At 38.5% G+C, this 23,323-nt stretch overlaps 1 protein-coding gene and 1 long non-coding RNA gene across 3 annotated transcripts in view; one reads left to right on the top strand and one right to left on the bottom strand.

Annotated features, from left to right (window-relative positions):
* Positions 1–21,345, top strand: part of LOC116722872 (contactin-associated protein-like 5) — a 209,399-nt gene extending 188,054 nt beyond the window's left edge. For both annotated transcript variants that reach the window (XM_032567239.1, XM_032567238.1), the window contains 4 exons: positions 5,477–5,564; positions 5,754–5,954; positions 10,059–10,127; positions 17,617–21,345. In XM_032567239.1, the coding sequence (XP_032423130.1) occupies positions 5,477–5,564; positions 5,754–5,954; positions 10,059–10,127; positions 17,617–17,810 (552 nt within the window). In that variant the 3' untranslated portion in view covers positions 17,811–21,345. The remainder of the gene's footprint in view (positions 1–5,476; positions 5,565–5,753; positions 5,955–10,058; positions 10,128–17,616) is intronic.
* LOC116722874 (uncharacterized) lies at positions 12,130–13,230 on the bottom strand. The gene is made up of 3 exons (XR_004339849.1): positions 13,051–13,230; positions 12,905–12,981; positions 12,130–12,835 (listed from the first exon to the last, which is right to left on the bottom strand). It is a non-coding gene; the product is annotated as an uncharacterized LOC116722874 (long non-coding RNA).
* Positions 21,346–23,323: the final 1,978 nt, after the last annotated feature.

The raw sequence follows: 23,323 nt of genomic DNA on the forward strand, positions 1-23,323 counted from the left end.
AAAGTTTCACATTTGATTTTGCCCCTACGCCACAGGTTGCCCACTCGATGAATGGTCCTAGATTGGCTTTACAGGATGAATAGTCTGGTTGTCTTGTTCCTCACAGCTGGTGTCCTCCAGTGGGGTGTGTTGGCTAAATAACTCCACATTCGCGGATGTTATTGTAAATGTATATTCCCCAAGGAGATGTAACTCCTCATTCTGTCCCCAATCTTTCTGTCTCAGTCACCTCATGCTTAAAAATCACCTGTTCACAATAACTCATAGAATCTATAAAAAGCACAAATATGAATGAGCTGCCACCACATAAAGAAAAACCTTTAAAGACTGTCAGAAAGCTTGCAGAAATTTTGATTTGGAGAAGAATGTGAGAAATTTAAAGAAATTCACAAACATTAGACATATCTTTATAAATGTACATTTAAATAGCAGAAGTGTCTGCTGTAGTTTTGTTCTGTTTTGTTCATTTGAAACTGATTCCCACAACATCAAATAGGACTAAGGTGGTAAATGAATGGCTAGGGTCCTTTCAACAGAATCTAATTTATTGCTGTTGTTGAGAATTAATAATTCTGTTTTCCTTTATCTCTTTTAGCTATTTACATGCTCATACATACCTACATGCACTCACATATCAGACACATGCAAAGCAGGAAATGACACACCAGAGAATGCCCTCTTTAGGGTGTAGCTTAAATAGAGGCTAACAAAGGGAATTACAAACTGCTGTTTGATGCCATTTTGCTCTGCTAGCCCATAAGGATAGCATGAAAAATGGATCAGCTGTATTTTGGAATTAATAAATGGAATTCATGAATTCAACTCACTGACTCTTCTTCAACCTCATGCATCAAGAACCTAATGGAGAAAAGATAATTGTCCACACCATGTTGTTTGTTAAGAGATTTCCTGATGATATCCAGGAGTAGCTGGACTTTGAGACTCACTAAGAATGTTTTCAGTTGCTGTCTTCTGAATGAGAAGCAACACAGAGTCCAAAAATGACTCAAGTGATTCTGCATAGGCCTACAAGATCAAAGTTGTACAGTAGCTTGCAGTAAAAGAAAAGTAAAATAAGTGCAGTATGTGGGCTGACGCAATTTAAACAGAGTGCTCAGTTTGAGTTTTTTCTGGTGTTGTTGGTAGTTCTGTCATGATAGCAACTTTTGCTGTGAAATAAATTGACCCAGAAGTTATTACAATAAATAATAACCTTTTCAAGTAATATAATGGTAATGGCATAATAGTGCAAGAACACATTCTCAAAAGATCAATAACCTTTAAATCTTAATGAACATTTAACACTGGAACTGGGAGACATTTTAAATAGCCAAAATAAATAAACCAAACAGCAGAAACAGCAAATTAAAAAATTTATAAAGTTTCTGTAAACAAAATTGTCATTTAAAAATGGGCTGGTTATTCCCCACTCTGTCCACCTCTGTTGTGTCCTTGGGCAACACACTTCACTCTCCTCTTCTGCTGGTGGTGGTCAGAGAGCCCAACAGGTGGCACTGGTGCATGGCAACCTTGCCTCTGTCAGACTGCCCCAGGGCAGCTGTAGCTACATGGCAACCTTGCCTCTGTCAGACTGCCCCAGGGCAGCTGTAGCTACTATCCAGCTACTCTGGATAGTAGCTACAGCTGCTACACTCACACAGCTTAAGGTGTGTGTGAGTGGTGAGTTACTGAATGTAGTGTGAAGTGCTTTATAGTCCTTTGGACTTGATAAAGCGCTATACAATACAGGTCAATTACCCTTTAATTTATCATGCGATTAATTGATTTACTACTTACTGCGAAAGACTTAGTTGTTGCTTTGTTTTTACGGGACAATCCATATAAATGATCATTACCTTATTTAACCAGAGATTATAGCCAATTGGGTGGGTCACCAATATACAAAGACACTACAAATAGAATAATATCAATAACATGGTTATAATATATAATTAAAAATAATCAATTTAGATTTTCCAGAAACAATGTTTGGAGATGTTTGCTAAAAGAAATAAAAGTTTGGAGTATGTAAGTTTTTTTCTTGGAATTAAATTCCAGGTATGAGAACCTAAAAACAAGACAGTTTGACCTAAAACACCTTTCCTAAATGGTCTGACTGTCCGCTGTAGTTCATGCAGTGTTTCATTCACTGGTCTCCTTCTTAGGGTGCAATGAAAGGGGAGGTGCAGCCCAACAACGAAATGTTTTCAAACCAATAATCACAATGTCAATAATATCATCTAAATTTATTTATTCATCTTTTTAACATTGTTTTACACAAGCTGAGTTTCAACATGTTTTTATAATATGTCATATGTGACATAATGATTGGATCTAAATATAACCTGACTGACTACAGAATCAAGTTGTTCCTAATAAATCTGAACTTGGACAATTTCTGAGTGTCTTTAAATCTAAGTTTACTCTGGACTCATTTATAGATTGATTTTATTTTTTTAACATATTTATTTTATATTTAGGTCATATTAAATTACTTAGAATATTACACTTATCTATGTAAAGAATATAAAAAATGTCAAATACATTTTATATCACTTATGATTATATTTGTATTTACTAATGTAAATACTTCAGAAAAAACACTTTGGAATTTCCCCTTGGAACTTACTATTTAAATAGAATAGTAAATTCTATTCTGTTTAAACTTCAGTCTTTTTTAATCCATTTCACATGTTCTGGAAGTGTGTACCTAATATTAGCTTCGCACAAGGGAAACAAAAATAAGCTCATGGGGACTGAAGTTCACTCATTAGCTTACCTGAACACACACAGTCCTGTAGCTGAGTGTGGTACAAAAGTATCTCTCATCAGACACTCTTTGCAAAGATAGACAGAATGAGTCCAAGTTGGATTTAAACTCACCACAAGCTCTTGTCATCTGCCTGAGGATAATGCTTTATCACAAGTTTTCTTTAAGCGTGTTTTCACGCGACTGTGGCTCTTTGGTAGAGTAGTCGTCTTGCGATCGGAAGGTTGTAGGTTCAATTCCAGCTTCCTCCTGCCACATGTCAATGTGCCTCTGGGCAAGGCACTTAACCCCAAATTGCCTACCGATCTGCGTATCGGTGTATGTGTGTGTTTGTGAGTGTGACTGGGTGAATGTGACTCTAGTGTAAAGCGCTTTGAGTGGTCAAAATGACTGGAAAAGCGCTATATAAGTTCAGTCCATTTACCATTTCACCGTGTTTAGCTATAACCTTGCTGCTCCTGTCTGATCAACAGACTCCTCACAACATGACTGACCCTGACAGTGAAGATGCATTTGTCCTAAATTATTCATTCATCAGCTTATCATCGATTGTTGAAAGGAATTTTCTTCATAGCAATTATCAAGATTGTTTTACCACCAACCCCAAGACAAGTACTCTGCAGCCGGATGACAAGATAAGCCACTGAAGGTCAGCTAAAGGTTTCCAGTGGGTGTCATGTTGCTTTGTAACCACATTTCCTGTGACCTTTGCTAAGTGGTTCTAGTGGCCTGATGCCCAGATGTTGTAAGAATACCAAATGTAGAAACACTGTCTGACATTTTCTGTCAGCAAAGCAAAAAGCATAACTTTTTGCTTTGCTGATAGAATTTTATTAAAAAACAGAAAAAAATATATATTTTGAACCAGCCAAACAAAGAGAGCTATAATGAAATTATTTTAAGTTCTAACATCTTGCAACATCTTTAGTTTAAACCAGATAAAATGTCTTTAAAACGTTTAATTGTTTCCATGCTAATGCATTCATACCCATAAACATTTAATTTAGGTTTTTGAAGAAGTTTAAAGCAGGGGTATGTTCATTTTCAAGCTTTTTATAGGTCACTGTTTAATCCTTCATCTGGAAGAAAGAGTCTGACACAATTACAAACCTACCAAGACATTGCTGGAGACCTAAACTGACAGGCCACACATGGTGAGCATGGTAACTCTTCTGTTGGTCCAGTCTTCTCTCACTAAAGAGAAGACTCAGGTGAGAGGATCTAATGGGAAGACTTGAATAATTTGTCATTTACATTTGAATGGCAAGAAGAAAGTCACTGTTGATAGGCTATAATACAAATCATGTTTGTACTTCACCATAAGCACATTGGGGACACATTCTGAGATCATACAGTATATCACACTGAAGATTTGTTCAGGTGTTAAAATGATCAAAATCCAAATCTAAATCCAGTTGAGAATATGAGGCAAAATTTGACAACTGATGTTTGCAGATGCCCTTTCCAAGGTTCCTGGAATCAATCATTGGGGGAGAGGTGCACTCCCCCAATGTTCACCTCTGAACATGTCTCTAAGGCAGAAGGTCTTAGTGACCTTCTGCCTTAGTGACATGTCACTAAGGCAGAAGGTCAAATCTGCCTCCAACACTGAAACCTTCACACTTTCACCCCTTAACTGTCATGATGACACCGGTGTCCTCATGGACCACTGGACAACATAAAAGTGTTTTTTAGGTGAATGTTAAGGGGTTAAACTAAAAGACTCACAGAAGGATCTGAACAAGACCAAATCTTGCTAAAAGGCATTATGTGTCACATTCAGACCAGCAGGTCTTCAGAGTGTCTATTATAGCTGGCTGGTAGATGGACTGCTAATTTTAACATTCCCAGAGTCATCTGCTGTCGTAGTGGTGTGTCTGTAAACTTTTATATTATTCTTATTAATTTCCCCAAATATAGAAGTTTACACTTTAAAACAAAACCTGACAGAATTCAGACAGGATATCAGGAGGATAGCGAACCTTCACAGGCTTGGTTGAACAATTTTTAGATCCTATCAAGCATAGAACTCCAAAACATTTGAATAAAATTATTAATAAATCATTGCTGATAGATTTGACTTAGTTTTCAGACAGCTATGTAGTTCTTTAGCTTATTCAATGACTGTCTAGCTTCATGCAGATGAAGCCTCCTCAAACACTAGTGAATTCCACTCTCACTGTCTAAAGCTCTGTTGAGTTCCTATCTGATTTATTTGCTTTACAGAGCCTAGTTGCTGCTTACTGGCTAATTCCTATGGGTTGGGGGAGGTGAGCTATACTTTCCTCCTACATTTTGGATCAGAAGGATAAATAAGTGATAATTTATCACTTACACACAATTATTAGAAGAATTAGAAGTGGCTAAGCTTGCAGCCTTCCAACAACTTTATCAGCTGCAGTGAAAAAGTGTTAAAACCTGTTTTCTTTGTAAAGAACCCTGGTGTGTTGATGGCAGTGGACAGAAAATTCTGCAGTGTTTCAATCCATGTCATTGTGTTAAGTATTGCATCTGAGTCAGCATGGCAGAGCAGAGAAGAGAGGTCAAAATCACTCAGCTGTGGGCAGAGAAGGTTTTATGTGAAGCTGCAGAGAACACAAATATCAATCTATAAAATATTATAGTGAGCTGCTGATTCTGCAGCCGTTAGATCGGTTTACATTTCGTGTAATTGCCTTGTTATTTGATTTCTCTCCACTCAACCAGATCGACCAGGACATCCACAGAAAGTACACACTGTCATCTGATGCAGAGCTGATCTTAATCAGATCCTTGACGCTGGGCAAAGTTATCAGTAAGTTGTCCAATCTAAGGAGAAGTGTTGAGAAACCACACACCGTGATACTTGTGTTGCAACCATTCATCATTTCCTGTCACCATTCCTCTGTCATTGCTGATGGTATTTTAATCAGAAATTAATGTGACTCACAGAAATGAATCATACAGCAGCTTGTCTTTTCTCCTCTAACCCGTGTCTCTGCAGGGATGGACAGCTTTGGTGAAGAGGTGATAAAAGCTGCTTCCAAAGGTTTCGTCGGCTGTCTCTCCTCAGTGCAGTTCAACCATGTTGCTCCACTCAAGGCAGCACTGACCAATCGGGGAAGCTCCCTCATCACTATTCGTGGCCCTTTGGTCCAATCAAATTGTGGAGCTTTGGCTGAATCCACCTCACACGTTCTGCAAGGTAAAACTCTAACACAAACAAGTGTGGTCTGCACAAAGTTTAAATTGCGTAGACAAATTGACAAATTGAAGTTATGCTCGTGCACCCAATGCCAAGCCTGTGTACATTATAACAAACAGAGTAAGGTTGTTTCAGTGCTAAGCAGTCCTTAAATGATGGCATAAAGTCAGTGAAGCAGCTGAATATGATGCCTTCTAGGCTGCCCATCAGCCAGCAGGTGTTTGCTGATGTTTTTTTTCCTCTGGTACACATTTATCTTGTCATCAATTAATGACACAATAAACCTCAACGGCTCAGACGGATTGTCCTTGTTTTAAGGTGACACCGTCTCCTGCTGACAACATTTTGTTTCCCTCTATTCAAGAGATAAACTTGCATGTCATCTCCTCTGGAGGACTTTTGTGATTTGATAGAAAATGTGGTGGGCCCTTTATATATTAGCTCTTTATGCTACTGAGAAATTTCAAGCAATACAATTCCATCCAAAGCAATTGAACAAAAGGCATGAGCATCTATATATACAGTACAGACCAAAAGTTTGGACACACTTTCTAATTGAATTCATTGAGAAGGTGTGTCCAAACCTTTGGTCTGTACTGTACATAATGTGGACAGCTTGGCTTTTAATCACATTTTTACACTCCTTTAATTTTTATAAAAATTACAGGGAAATCTTTCAGGAAACAGAAGAAGAAGAAATAATCCTGGCATTTCAGATACATAATCATGAGAATCATTTTAATTAAGTCTATTTATTAAGCCCCTATTCACAACTTTACAAAAATCCTGTTCATAGACATAACACTGTATTTCCAATAATATTGCTTATCTGGCATCTGACCCACATTAACAGTGACATCACATTTTTAATGCGGTTTAATATAATATCAGCTCAGCCTTTCACTCTCACTGTTCTGGCAAGAATTTCTGCAGGGTTTAGGAGTGTGTGTAGGACATTTCATCAGTTCATCAAAGGAGCATGTTGAGGTCAGATAGTGATGTTTGACAACAAGGCCTGTCTCAAAGTCTTCACACCCAAAGATTCTTTCAGGTTGAGGGCAGGACTCTGTGCAAGCCAGTCCAATTCTTCCGCTCCTAGCTCGACCATTTTTCTTTTTATAGAACTTGCTTTGTGCACTAGTTTGCAATCATGTTAGAACAGGATGGGAGAATTCCTAAACTATTCCAAGGTGGGATCATAATATTGCCCAAAATGTTCTGGTATGCTGAAGCATTAAGAGTTCATTGCCCTGGAACTAACAGAGTCAAAAACAGCTCCTGAAAAACATCCACACACCATAATCCCCCGAGGACCAAACTTTACTATTAAAATTGTGCAGCCAGGCAAGCGCTGTTGTCCTGGTAACTGTCAAAGCCAGACTTGTTAACTTGGTGGTCCCTGTCTCCAGCAGCTACTGGGCAAGAGGAAGGAAACACCCTCAACAGGAAGCCAGGTCATCACAAAGCAACACAAAGACACACACCCTTTCACACACACTCACACCCCTACTTATTAGAGCAGTCAATTTAAACACATTTCTTTGGCATTTAAAAAGGCTAATTACAAAAGACTAACCTTGGTGAGAGCTCATCATGATGCAGCCTTAGTGTTGTAATCTGACTAAATCTTTTTGGTCCCTGAAGTGTCCTTTGCTGGACACTTTGCTGGACAAGTATGGACCAATGGGGAGGTTCTGTTGTTCAGAACTGCAGATCTGACATAAATAAAAGAAATCTTTTCTCATGTTTAGTAGTTTGTACGTCATGTATTGGTGAGAGGGTGTAATTTGTGCATTTACTCATAAAATCCATGAAACTCCATTGCTTTGTGAATGGTTTGAGAGATTAAAATAGAATAGACTAGAATATACTTTATTGGTATATTATATGGCACTGCACATTTTTTATGCATACGCTTTTATAAAAGCTTGGCTTAGGGACGAATTTAGAAAAGTGAGTTACACAAAAACAAATCAGATGTACAGTATGCACGCACATACCTGCACAGCTTTCCTTTAGAAATTTGAGGGGAAATAGAGCGCAGTTGCTAGTCAGCCCTGTTACCACCCATAAGTACATATGTAAATTAGTACAAATACCTGTAAGTCTGCCACCACATGTCCTAGTAACCTTGGCAATGGTCCTTGTTTGTGGTAGTATAAGTATTTATAATACTAATAATTAGATACTTTAAAAATGTGAAAATTTCCTTTAAGACTGTTAAATTCATTGTTAGTACATTCTAATGTGTATTTTTTGACAAAATTGTCATGTGATAAAATGTTTCCATTGGAAATCTGGCAATATACACCAAGGAAGATGTGTCTGTTGCAAAAAACTGTTTTCAAATGTATTGAAATCATTTTTGTTTCACTGTACATTTGTGAATATTATCTAATTTTGCTCTGTATTCAGCAAGTCATAACAAAACACAGAACAGCCAAATAGCTTCATTAGTGACTTTGGAAAACAGTAATACCTATATTGTACATTAGAATAATGTTTTTGTTGTTGTTGTAGCTGTCTGTGATCTGTCCACCATTTAAGATGTCAAAGTTGCATTGCAGGGGCGTACTGTCCCAATTCTCAAGTTTTTGCACGCTTGTAACCTGCGCACTCAAACCCTTATGTTCATTTGACTGAGTCCTATGCCCCTCTTGATAGAGGGGCATAGGATGCAGTGTGTTGGGACCGGACCATTATATCGATGGTGGGTTTGGCAGACGTTTGTAAATAGGGACCAAAGGGGGTGGGACTTAAAATGTATGTGGAAAATTGGGACACACTAAGTCATGCACTATACACTCAAACCCTTCAACATGAAACACGCATTTGAAGGACACATGGACGGAACAAGGATAGCAGTGCGGGTATTAGGACTTCACATGATGTAAGCCACTTATCGCAATACATTTAAACATCTTTTACCCAGCGTTGATAAATCCGCGAGTTATAAGTGACTTTGGGCTCTTTTTTTTTTTTTTTTTTTTTACAGTCACTTGCAAATTGAATGAGTCATGGATTGCAGTTTTTTGGACTTGTCTTTGAGCATGAAGTTGCTTATTTGGGTTTGACTTTCTTTTCAGCTCTAAAGGTAGGTAGTTTGCTGGGGAGTAGTATCAAGTATACACTGTAAAACTACACCATTTTGACTTTTTTGGTTGAGCTGGTTTCTTGTTTCTCTCACAAGACCTGGCAGCACTGCTTCCACTCTATTTCAAAGATTAGTCGCGATAATACTTGTATTTTATCCTTTTGTTTGTTTTGTTAACAGCACAGGTCATCATCAATACAAAAGAAACTGCCTAACATTCACAAACTAAGAATAAAATATTTCAAGCAGTTTGTACTTGTAATTCTTTCATTTAAAATATTCTATCAGCATTTTGTGAACCAGAAAAAAAAGGAAAGCTTGAAAGGAAAGGAAAGCATCATCCTTCATCAGCTTTACTAAAACCAACCTATGAAAGACAGTAGTGATGGATCCTCTAGCCCCCTCTGTTGGAGGGTAAGAGACTTTTATACATGTTTTTTGGGACTTCCTGGTTTTCAAGCCTTTCTGGCAAAAAATATAACAGCGTATAATGGGATTATTAAAGTTGAAAACTTCAGTTGAACATTAGTGTGATCCCCAAGTATTAGAGAAAATGTGATTGTATATGCTATGATGCTGTGATAGCACCCTCAACCACCAGCTCCTGAACAATGGCTTCAAAGAATCCAGGGTGTGAAAGGATGGATAACATAAATTCAAGCCTACAAGTTAGCCTGGATATTTAGCTAGAAAATGAAATTTATTTGGGAAAGCAAACAGATTGTAAAGCTTTTGTATGTACTGCAGATAATTTATTTTTCTCAGATAGTGGCTTAGAATGTGTATGTCTAAAGGCTGTGATGGATCTAATGTCAAGGCAAATGTTCTGAAAAATATTCAAAAGACAGCTTTATTCACTTTAAACCTAAAACAATGTATTTGTCAAACATGACTAAACAGAAATTAGGACAATAAATTTAACTATTTTCTAGGATTCCTGACATCTTCACTCTCTCATCTGTCTTTATGGCAATAATTAATGAATCTGTTCCTCATTCATGCTTCTTCAGATCAAGCTGCAAATGAAGATAAGGAGCAGCACGACAGCAACGCCCAGAAGGATTTGGCTGTAATAGCAGGTCTGTTTCCCCTCCTTTCTGCAGCTTTTCTTCTTGTGGTTAATTGAAAATGAGCCCCAGCTGTTTGTTTGTTATTCTCCTCATTTTTCCACAGTCTTAATGTTCCTGTCTCGTCTCCTGATAACTCCGCTCCAGCTCATTTTCAATCCGGCTGCTTAGCGTGTTTTGTTTCATGGCGTAATGTCTGCTTTGTGATTAGGAAATAAAAAGAGTTCTCCTCAGATTTTAACAGTAGAAAGCAATCAGAAAAAAACAAGTTAGATATAAATGTAACCACAGTCTCTGAGGTAATGAACAGGAGTCTAAAACAGCCTCATTGGCAAATGCTATCATCACTGAAGTATTCAAAACAAACACAAGTTGAACTTTATCTTGGCATCTGCCACCCTGAGATGAAACTTGTTTGGTTTAGATAAAAGCCACAGTTTATCATCTGCCAGACATTCAACAGGAAGATTGAATTCACCTTAATACTACTAGAGAACAGTCAGTCAGGCTGAACACAAAGACAAGCAGCAGGAAAATAGTAATTCCTTCATCTTTACAACTTTACTAATTTACACATCACACAGCATCCACAAACATTAGTCTAACTTTACTGTTCAGATCTAATTTTACTATTTAGATAATCCAGCTCTCAAAATCAAACCAAACTGTTAGAGCATTAAGACCTGCAAGAAAACAAAAGTGACATATTGCCAGAAAAACCACAAGCATACAGGTGTGATGATGATTTGAGCAGCATGAGCACTCAGCAACAAAAGCATGTGTTCTATAGCTTACTGACATATTCACTTAGTAATGACTTGGCAGTCTACTACACGGTGTGAATACCATAGGACAATATAGCTGAGTAATGGCAATAAAGTTTTTATGTGAATGTATTCATTGGGGACCTCTTGGTATTCACAGGGGACCACAAGCATCACTGAATGGATGAAATATCCAAATACTTGAGACCTCCCTCAAAACAATTATTATTGCCTATTTTATTAGTTCAAACATCAAATATATCTTCACATCTATTAGGACACACAGTGGAAGCCATATTGACACCACCACAGAACCTAACATCCACAGCCTGCCTTATCCTTGCTGTTTAGAGCGCAGCAAATCAGCAGCAAGGAAAATGAATGGCCAATTCTAGATTGGTTGCTTTGTAAACGGCAACCAATAGTGTGTCAAATAGCATTGCTCCAAGATATTTCTGCTTTCTATCGCATTTTTTTCAAATATCTTTCATAGGCTAAGATACTTAATAATAATAATTTAGAGTTATGCTCCACAGATAAATCCACCTCAGTGGTTTGGTTCAGGTAGATCTACAACAAAATGACTGCAACAAGTCAAAGTGAAAATATCAGACTGGTGAATATAAACATTCATCTCACAGGCAAGAAGTTTAGAGCTGCTTTCTTTGGTGAACATCCTTAAAAACACAGTGGTTTTAGCACAGTGGTATACTAACACACCTAACAAACTCAGATCAATAGCTGCTGTTTGACCCAGATCACTGGCAGCCATGTTGGTGGCCAAGAGAGGTCTATGTCATTGCCTTGAAAATAAATGCAAACACACACAAGCAAAAGGAGGCACCTCAAACTTGTTGACATCCTAACCTCATCAACTCAGGAGGGAGATCTGGAAAAACATGGCTGATGACTGAGGTCACCTAGGTCACAAACACAACAACAGAACAGCCACAAACAAGCTGAGATGTGTGTGTGTGTGTGTGGTGTGTCTGCCGCCCAGTGCAGCAAGGACAGCTCTGACTTTTCAGAGTCACAGTGCAGCACATCAGTGACACAGTTGACCTTTACTTCAATGACCTCAGTCTGGACAAAAAAAAACACAAACTAACTGAACAGAGAGGGTTACATCACCCATCTAACAGGTGAAATTAGTTTCAAGCACTTTCTTTACTTATCAAAATGTGGCGAGACTAGGTTAAAATCAAGAATATTGGGCAATTTAAATTTCTAAACCCAATTAAGTTGCTCACAGCGCCACCCTGGGAATTTCACCCAGAGAATATTACCTCTTTTTTTTAAAGCACACAGGTTCGGTTATGCATGAATTAAAACATCTGAGGCAATTGCAAATACACAAAAAGCTATTTATTAAATTCTTTTAAAACTCTTTTTAAAACCAGTTCTTTACAACAAAAAAACTAAGGAAAAACAGAAAAAAAACTATAGTAGCTGAGGTCACCGGCAGAAGGGGCCACTATAGGGACGGCATCCACCAAACACAGCAAACAAAAAAAACCGTAAAAGCACCAGACGCAGTGAGACAACCCAAACTCAGGAATCACGGCACAAAAAAAGAGGGAGACACCGTCACCACACCAGCACCGCCACCGGGCCTCAGCAACTGCAAACAACAGAAAAACAGTTAACCAAATACAACAACCTTATACTTAATACAACAAAAGAAAAACAATATCAGCCCAAATAAATAAACAATTATCTAAAGGAACCAAAAGGGCTGGAAACTAAATAAAGAAACAAATAGAAAATCCAAGTTGAATATTAAGATCCGGTGTGGCTCTAGTCACGCCACTGCAGGGAGCGAGCTCGGCGCGCCGATGCCACACCCCAAACACCGCTTCAATTAAGGCGTGTAGGCGCCACCACAGTCCAAGTTTGACTGATGACGTGCAAAATCCGGGATCCAAAAGAGCAGCAATGGTTCGAATATGGGGAAACCTAGGAAAGTTAATCATTTTAGACAGAACTGCAACAAACTGGAGCTTCCAATGAGCGTTATTTATTTACCTGTCAATCCAGGCAAAAACGCACACACACACTCGCTGAACGAGGAAGCAGAGGAGAGCAGCACAATAGCGTTTCACCTACAATCATACTTAAATTTAGATTTTCTAACAAAGATCAGCAATAGTGCAGGGAGAGAGGAAACCTACCACCAGGGAATCAAAACAGCATGCACCACACTGGCGATATGTTGCCTTTTCTTCCGCCGGAACCCAAGAGACGCGGGCCACACAGTGGATGATGAGGAAGACACATGTCTGACTGGGCACAGCGGCCGCTTATATACCCCGCCCACTTTACCCAACCGGAGCGTCACACCTGGAAACTATTTGTATAGAAATATGTATATTTCTATACCACTACATAACTTTTGGAAAACCAATGAAACATTGACATCCTGATTGAAGATCTGTGGTCTGTAAACAGCAGGTTTAACTCTGATACTGAGTTTAACTTCAAAACCCACAGATGTACTGTAGGATTGAGTTCTGGAGTGGAGGTCGACTGGACCGCTCCAAGGCCTGTCCTCTTTGACCACTCTATTGTTGTCAACAGTGTAACGTGCGTTATCCTTGCTTCAGCCAGCTGACAGGCACATTGTCTATTAGGGTGAATAGACAATTGGAAAAGTCTCCCAGTCCTCCTGACTCTTTATCTGTTTTCTCCTTAAACCATAGGAACAGTATGATGAATCACTTTTGCAGTTTTTATTTTGTAGTTGTTTAAAACTGGTATAGAAACTGAAATAATCATAAATTTAAATTTTTCTGATGCACAAAATCTCACAAGTTACATGAGTTACAGCAAATTTTCAAACAAGAGGTAATGGAATCTGTAGCCAGAAGGGAATTTCTGTGCAACACACTTTCCTAACCGATGGAACTGATGAAACTGAAGTAGTCGGTGAAGGGAGCTGTCTGATTCTTCAACAGACAAAAGTCAAGTGCTTCAAAGATTCCTTTTTCAAAGAAAGAAGATGATTATTTAAGGTAGTCCCTTCCATATGTCAAACAGCAACACTCACTTGTACTAATTAGAAAGCATTTTAATAAATATGGCATAAGATCAATGATGTGAGAGCCTAAGATGATCAAAACTATGCAGTAGGTGTTTAAAATTTGCAACTAGTATTCATAATAGCTGAGAAATATTCTGCATAAAATCTTTTTTTAATTAGTTGGTATAAAAAATACAAGCGCAGTTAATCACTGTAATAACCATAGATTAACTGAGGAGCTTACTGTGATGGAATTCTTGTTGCTCTGCAGAGAGCTTAAGGATGCCTCTCTCATCTCTCCTTGGCCTTATAACCTTTTCAGACAAGCACAAGGAAAATTGCTTTGGCGAAGACAAAGGAAGCTTTTCTCCCCTGTTCATCAATGCCCTTTGTAAGGATTCCTGCATATCAGTTTTCTACTTCTCAGCACACAGTGAGGTGCTTTAAAGCTGCATTTTACTGCTCTGCCTCCAGCAGCACTAACCAACTTCACATGGAGCATCATTTAAGAGGCGTGCTTGTCTTAAATTAAAGATGGAGAAGGCAGAGCTGGGCAACCGGGATGGTCACCTGACTCCAAAATTTTGGCTTCATTTTTTATTTTCTATTAGTTCTTCTGGTCTTTATTTCCACTTACTTTTCTTCACAAGAGTACCACTTTATTCCTTTTGGAGAGACTTTGTTAAATTTCACAAAACAAGAGAGTAAGGTCACACTGTTTGTTTGCTTATTAAATGGAAACTGATTTCACAATTATCAGCCGAAAAAGGTTAAAACAAGCTAACAGTCAGTTCTACCTGTTTAAGTTAGGAATATACATAAAGATGATAAGAGCCAGAATGCTTACATATTTGATGAGTGTGTAGACATTGGATGTTTTTCTTTTTTACTTCAAATAGAGCTGAGAAAATGATCATTTCCTCTTTCACACAGTGTTTCTTGAGCCCAGTTTCCAGGCAACAAACCGTGAGTCCATGTTACAGATCTGCCTCATGTTTATCAAAAAGACATGAAAGTGTGACTAACCTGCTCACTGAACTTGCCCAGAAGGACAAAACAATGTTTCTCACTTATTTCTAAAGTTCCCTTTAAACAGAGGATAAGATAAAGGCAAGATTAATTTAAGGAAGTTTAGCATGAGGTTTTTGATAGGTTTATTTTATATCCTAACCTGCAAAGAATCAGCCAGAGACAAAGGTTACTTTTCTGCAGAAGAGGAGAATTGAAAACAGACGCGAAGAATCGCTGTCAAACACTGTCTGGAATCAATTCTGCCAGATCTTTCTTTGCATTACTCTTTATTGTATAGAAAAAGGAGGTTGGGCTTCTTCACACAGTCACACAGAAAATTGACCAACGATCTTTACATTCTGGAACCTTCTGTGGACATGCCCTTACAAGGGCATGTGGCTGACCACAACTAATCAGTTTCACATGGAGTTAATAACACATGAATGTTTTAACGTTTTTAGCTTCCAGGCAAACATCCTAAACAAAGTTAATAATATACTACAAAAGATTAATAAAGTACTACAAAAGAGAGAAGTTAAGTAAACATAAAACAGAATAATAATATGAGAATAATAATATAAAAAGAATAATATGAAAACATAACTCGAAAAATAAACTCATAAGTAAATGAACCTAGAGAATAATTTTTCTAACAGTTTTATTTCAGGCGCCTGCTGAGTCTGATGCTTTATTGTCTCCACCTACTAAAAGGTGGTGTTCCTGAATGTGTGACATGTTAACATTAAGTTGCTCTTTTTCCCTTATTAGCTCAAAAAGAAGCAAATTCACGATGTATCCTGAACTTCATCAGTCCTCATCAGTTATTTACATGTTTAGAATGAAGTGAAATAGAAACTGAAAAACTGTTCAGACCTACTGTGTGGCCAGGTTGGGATTGCCTGTCACCTGATGTGGTTAAATAATCTTCAGAGCTCCATGCAGCAACAGACTTCAGAGAGGAACAAAGTTGCTCCTGCTAACCTCTAAAATCCAGACCTGACCTGTTTGTTTCTCTAAATCTAAAGTGAAATCACAGCAAAAATAAATAGCACAGTATTTAAAGGATGTGAATACTTTCAGAATCAACAATAATTCGATCAGTGATGCATGAAAAACGTGTCAGTCCATATCTGATCAGCATTCCTTGTAAAACAGAAAGAGAACTGGACACTTTCATTTCTGGTGGATAATTCTGTTTGTCGTGTGGAGAGTATAAAACACAGCAGGCTGGGAACGGTAGATTCCTTTTGTTCAAACTGAACCACAGTGAAGAAAATCATCCTCACAAAAACATAGAAGACATGGAAATAGCTTTTTTCCATCCAAACTCTATTGCTTACATCAAAAAGTAAATGGAATGAAAATATGCTGCATTCATTCACTCACTCATTCATGCATTCTTTTATTCTGAATGCCTTCTTTGGGATGTAGTGGTTGACCTACATTGTTACTGTAGATTTATGTTGTGTCACATTAGTGTAGTTCATTCACAATAACAACTTCAGACCTTTTATTAAATTGTAAAAGTTATGATAATTTTGATAACTCTGGATTATGCAGAGATTAAGCACCATGTAGAACATTTGTACTCTGGTTCACCCTCTACAGAGAAATCAATAATTGATGTTTATGCTGTTTCTGTAAATCTGTGGGCTTAAAGCTGCTGCCCTGTATTTCTATGGTGTAGACCCAAAGCTCTGCATTTAAAAATAAACTAACTTTGCTAACTGGCCTAAGTGACCTTGTGAAGCTCCAGGACATTGGAAATATTAACTTTTACAGAACTAGTTTCCATTAAAAACACACTCCACATCAGTCACTTTTTAGCCTGAAATGCCAATAGCAAATGCTTAAGGATGCTAATGTTGCTATCATAGAAATGCTGCATTGGTTGCATTCTGAATAAAAGCAAACTTTTCAAAATAAAACCAGCATGTTCTGGTTTACATGTAGAAGTGATACTTGGTTCATTATGCAGGACATCTAAAGAGCCAGATGTGACCCAGATCTGATCTAAAACAGTTCAAGCCTTTCAGGTAAAATATCTAAAATATGACACTTCCTGGAATCAAATCAATTGAAAGGTTTGCTCTGTTTATCCTAAAATACTGTAGTTTATATAACTTAGCTATTTACGTCAATTTTAAAAAGATGAAATGCTACTATTCATCTATTGGTAGATCTGTTCTGAGAGGTTTCTTTGGCCCAGGATCAGACTTCTGCAGGTCACAGACTACATGGCTCTTAATCCATATCTCCACAACTGAAAAGACCAAAATTCCCTTTGATATATGGAGTCTGGTTTGTTTTGTTTAAACAGCCTTTGAGTTTCAAAGAGAAAAATGTCCGAGCATTTCCAGTAGAGCAAAACCCTGATCATCAAACTTGCCTTCATTGGCATTTCATCTAAAACAGAACCTAAACACAGAACAGCACATATCTGAGTCTCTTTTATAGGATCTGGAAAGAGATGAAACAGAAAACAAAGGTATTGATAAGCAGCCACAGCTTTAGGGATCCAGGTGGTTCCTTTATGAATGATTTACTGTGTTCAGTGGTGAACATGGGAATGTGGGAATGCTGCTACTGTCTGAGTTCTGAGTGCTGGATGTTTTTGTTCTGGAAGCTGAAAGTCTTCCTGCCTCCAGGCATGACTTTCAACCTCCTGTCATCATCCTCTAATGCTCCCTCCCTGCTGTGTTCTCAGGTGTGGTCACAGCGGTCGTCTTCATTGCCGTGTGTGCTCTGGCTGTGATAAGCCGCCTCCTGTATCAGCAGCGGCGGGCGAAGAGGAGCAGCAGCATGAAAGAGGAGCACAGACACAGCACGTACACAGACTACAGGACTGAGCTGCACCTCCACAACTCTGTCAGGGACAACGTGAAGGAGTACTACATCTGAGTGCAGCGTGCAGCCTGTACCACAAACGTACCTCTCTCTGACAAAGGACTTCATAGGTGGACATACTGCTGCAGGATTGACCCATCCCGGTGCCCTGGAAGCTCCCAGGAACACTGCAAACACCTGCAGCCTGCCGTCCGTCCCCTCAATGCTCCTCTACAAGCTAGTGGCTGAATCTTCGCAGCTGTTAGTGTATTTGATGTTGGTGAAATTGTCAGAATCAAGCTGCTGTGATTTCTGTCATTGAAACTGTGTAAAGCATAAGATGAATGTCCTTCAGGGCTTGACAGAAGGATGGTGTGAACACAGGAAGCAGAAGCTGCTGCCCATCCTAAACGAACACAACTCGACCTGTTCCGTGTGAAAGTCTGGCCTTCTCCCAGGACGGGCGACACACTAAGCTGGACATGCAGATGAGAAGCTGGAGATCAGGCCTGTATGATATGCGTGCATTCGCTGCTGTAATTGTTTTTCTTTTTTTCCCAGTGGTGGTGAATGTTGTAGAAAAAACAGGGACAAAACTGCCTAAACAGTATGAGTGCCTAATTTGCATATACCTTTTTGTTTTTCAATATTTTAGAGATTTTCTTTTCATAGATATGCACCAATGCAGTCACTTTTGCATTTAATAGGAGCCTATTGTCATTTAGGTGTGCGACCAACACAGTAAAAGCTGAATCTCCCAGCTGTAAGCATCCTCTGTTTCCTGAACCCAAGCTGGGGGAGACTGTTTCTCTTACCGAGAGGTTTTCCATTTCACCAGAGAAACGACACAGAAGCTAACAAACCAGAAAAGTTCTAAATCTGTAACTGGACGGAGACCCGATGCCTCATTTATCAAATTCAGAAAGGGCTAATACTGCAGAGATGTGGGAGCAAGCATGGCTTTGTGAAACTTTCTTCTATTGAATATTAAATGGATAGACAACCTCACTCTCCAATTTTACATTTATTTATAAAGAAACAAAATTAATCTCATTGCACCTTACGTTAGAAAAGCCTTCCAATCCTTCCACAGATGGAGAAGTTATTTTGCTCACACTTGGGTTGCAAGTCAAACTACATCCATTTATTAGTTTTATTAGAGCAAATTTTTCAATCATTCAATTTTAAAGACACATAATACAGCTTTATTTGACTTTCAGAGTTAAGTAAAGGTAAAACAAACTGATCCAGGTACTGGACTTTGTGCAGTACCACAATTGACTGGTGTATGAGAAACGATTCACATAATCAAACTGTTATGCGTATTTAACCATTCTAGTTCCGATAAATGATCAAGTCTGGTTGAAACACTTTGATTTTAGAAATAACTTAAAGTTGCTCCACATAGCAAAAGGAAATAACAAAACCTGGTTGTGTCAGTCGGATTCTGATTGGTTTGGGATGCAAACTTCCACATGAGAAGCGTTAAAGCTGCTGACTTAATGCGCTGACAGTGTGAGCTGCAGCATGTAGAGAGTGCCATCCCTGTGCGGAACGTTCCGGCGCTCCTGTCAGGATCCCACAGCACCATGAAGCTGCACTCTCTGACCTTCAGGTGGCGTGCTGAGCTGTTACATTGGACACTAAAGCTGGAGTTTGTAATTAGCCCTGCACTGGACAGGTAGTCAGAATAATGATGAAACCTTTTCACAGGTTCATGTAGCAGTCAGGAGACTGGAGGCAGCACTGCCAGTTGAAAGCAATCCTTCACCATGGCATGGAATGGATGTTGTAATTCAGTCCAGGAGCAATGAACATGTTAGAGGTCTTCTGACGATTATTACCAGAAACAAAAGTGATGACCTTTACTTTCAGGTTACACACAGTCACCAAGTGCTCAAGTGGGACATGGATTCACTGTGGAGGGAAGACAAGCCAGTGGCCAGAAGAGGATGTTCTGTGAACTGTTCCGCAAAGAAACCTGCAATTCAGGAAGATGTTCCTTTGGCAGGACCTACCAGAACATAGTAGCATCTTTAATGGAGAAGCCATTTCCTAAAATCAATAACATCTTTCTGCAGAATGTAATAAAAATCCTGAGTCAGAAGCAAAGTAGTGCAGGAAGTTAAAAACAGCCAACATAGGCTTGAAAAAACTTCTACCTTCATACATCTTATTGTAATTAGCAGCCTACCTGTTGTCAGGAGCCCTGGAGCCCCGTTAAACGAGCAAACCTCCATGCACATTGGAACACATGAATCCTGATCTGTGTCTGGAAACCTGGGACAGTTTCCATGCTGTGCACAGGGATGTTTGATAAATGAGGCTTCATTATTCTCTGCAAGTTCTAAGGCTCGTCTGTAGGAACTGTAGCACAATCATTCTAAAACTAACTGTTTAAAGTTGCAGAAATAAGACGTGAATGTAAAGTGGCATTGTATTAATAATAAGTATAGTCATGTGATGTGCACAGAACAAGTAGTAAGCTCTGCAGGCAACCAGGAGCTGCTCACAGCCTCTAAGTGTGGTGGATGTGGTGACGGATCCTTTGGGTGACACAAATGATTGGAATTTAAAATAACCAGCAGCAAAAATAACAACATCCAACTTTTGTAATGACTTGCATTTGAGGGAGATGGCCCACTGCAGTTTATCTGGGAGTTTCTGGCTGTGCACAGGTTTAATTTGTCTCTTACTTCACAATGCAAATCAGCAAAGCCAGAGCTTTCTGCAACCTGCAAAACAGCCAATCTGCTAGTTTTTCCATGCCCTGAGTGACCTACACCAAGTGGTAGAATATGTTTCTGGTTTTCCAGTGTGTCTCAAGTATAATCATTCTTTTTCCCTAAATGATACACTGGTAGAATATGTGCACACAATCTAAAAAAAAGCCCGTCTGCACCAGGACATGTGATGCACAGGGCACATTTAAAGCAACATTAAAGCTTGGATGGTAACTGCATTACTTTTTATAGATGTATGCTTTGGGAGGGCAGGAGAAAGTTCTGATGCCAGAGGAAAAGGATGTTACCCAAATTTTAAAACTCAGCTTGTCTGGTTCCTCTCATTACCGCACTGCTCTTTGGAGTATGACTGTCTTTGTCAGCGTCAGCTATGCTTTCAGCTCACCAGGCTAAATAAAGGTTAATCCCAAAGAAAAGCTAAATTTACATGCTGACACAAATGCAACAACCTCTGTTATTTTAGCATCTTTAAGACATTTTAAAACATCTTCTGGGGATTCTAAATATTGGTACAAACACTTGGGGAGGATTTGTTCCTCTGATTTAAGTTTTTGGACCAATGCACTGGTGGACTGGAGCTCCATAATGGCTTAGGTTGAAGTAAATGGGGTTGAGAAAAACAAGACAAGCATGATGAGTCTGCAGCCACTGGATCTCCCTGTGCATGTCCCACAAGTATCCCTCAAAGATGTGATAGTGCGCAGATTTCCTGTAACAGTGAATGAACACATACCTCTGAGTGTTTAGGTTATATTGCAATGGGTAATACATGTGGTCACTTCTTAATGATTTGTATAGCTGCAGTTTTATTAAGGATCTACTGTATAGATGTATAATTTAATAATAAAAATGAGTATATTACTAAACTTTTCTGCTTGGGTTCTTGCAAACACATTTCTGTTGCTGCAGTCTTTTATCCAAAAGTCCAACACTGTCTTACCAGGATCATATAAAACACAACTCAGCCCTTTGTAAAATCCACATCCTTAACTATTTTACACAAACTTACTACTAAGGACATTATTTTAATGTTTTAAATAAATTCTTTCAAAGCAGTAATTGTTATTCATAGATAGTTTACATTACTTGATGAATTTTAACACTAATCTGGAATATGAGGCCTGCAGAGTCTGAGACAGAGCTTCTAATATCTCTTAGAATCTACAGACATCAAGCTGAATTCACAAGTGGCCTGACTTCCACTTGTACATAATCTTTCTCACTGTAGGTTGATAGATTTCAAATTGTTTAGACCTAACCTTAAAATCCTCCCCACTCTGATGGGCAGTAAGATTTTCTTCATTGCTGATGTATTTCCTGCTTGGCATTGTGCTAACCTAAGCTTTTAGAAGAGCAGCAAGCTGTTAAGACATTTGCTTTTATAACTACCCTCATTCTTGCTGCTGATCAGGTAATCAGGTAATGTTGGCTGCTCTTTGCCGTCTTCATATTTCAGTAGCAGCACAAGGGAAAACAAAACCTCTGCAATTAGGTTTCAACTTGCCTGGTTGCCTGATTCTCGTGTATGTCTGTGTTGGTAAATTCCTCAGGCTGTACCTCGTTTAGTGTCTGCTGACAACAGCCTTGAAAAGGACACAGTGGAACATTATTAGATGAATAGAGCTCAGCCATCTTGATTAACAGTCTCCCTGTCATGTCAGTAAAAATATTACTGTGCTGTGAGACACAACTATTGTTGCCACAGTTGTTAAAGACATAACAGTCATATATTTTCTGCTGCATCCACTTTAGCAGTTATAATGAATGACATGTAGTGAAGTTAAAATGCATGAAATTATATTCATATTCATAGATGAATTAAATTTAATGTGATAATTATATTTTCTTTTGAGGCAGCTGTCTTGATCGCATGAGGAATCAGCATGTTGCTCAGGATTCAGGATTTATTTGAAAATCATCTCAAAGATTAGCACTTTAATCACTGAATATCCAAAAGCTAATTAATTATCAATTAAAATTGTAGTAGGTAACTTGTAAACAATATGCATTATTTATAAAATAAATATTTGTTAAAACAGTCATTTTGTGAGACAAATAATCTATGGGACAAAATGAGCCTCCTCTCCCTTCTCCCTTAAGTCCTACTGTTATCTACAATACATCACTTTGACACAAACAACCAACCAGAGCAAGGAGGAGCGTTCTAGTGATGGAAGTCACCAGCTTGTGCTGGTAACATCAACTCTTGTTCTCTGATACGCTACAGCTAGTTCACCACAAGAACCCTGCCATGAATGGTAGGCTACTTAACATGGCCACAGATGAATGTGAATATACAGTTTTCCTTTAAAGGTTAAGTTGTTTCTCTGTAATTAGCACATTGAGCAGCAAATACACAAGCTTGATTGACAAATGCTAGGACCCTCTCCCTGGCTGTGATTGGTTGCTTCTGACCAGGAATGGGATATTTCTGCGAATGGCAGTAGGACCACGGGGAGGAAACAGACAAACTCAATTCTTCACAGATTTTCAGTGTCATTTTTTACGGTACAGTGATAGTTTTAAAGGGAACATATCATGCAAAATTCACTTTTAAGCCCTACTTTGTGTACTTTGAGTGTCTACGAATGAAAAAAAATGTAAAAAAAAATTCTATCCCGGTGCTGCATAGATATCTTTGTGTTCTTTTGAGTCATATTTTTCAATTTGTTAATTTTTCTCTGTTCACTGTAACGTTTTTCTTGTTTATGATGTCACACATTTGCTGTGAAACTGCTAAACAAGGTCATGACTTCCAGCTAATCAGTTTTATCACTTATTTTTCCTGGTAGCGATTTTGTAGTACATGTTCAGTTATGCCTCTATTACAAGTAGACAAATCAA

This window comes from Xiphophorus hellerii, chromosome 7, assembly GCF_003331165.1.
Source record: "Xiphophorus hellerii strain 12219 chromosome 7, Xiphophorus_hellerii-4.1, whole genome shotgun sequence".
NCBI lineage: Eukaryota > Metazoa > Chordata > Actinopteri > Cyprinodontiformes > Poeciliidae > Xiphophorus > Xiphophorus hellerii.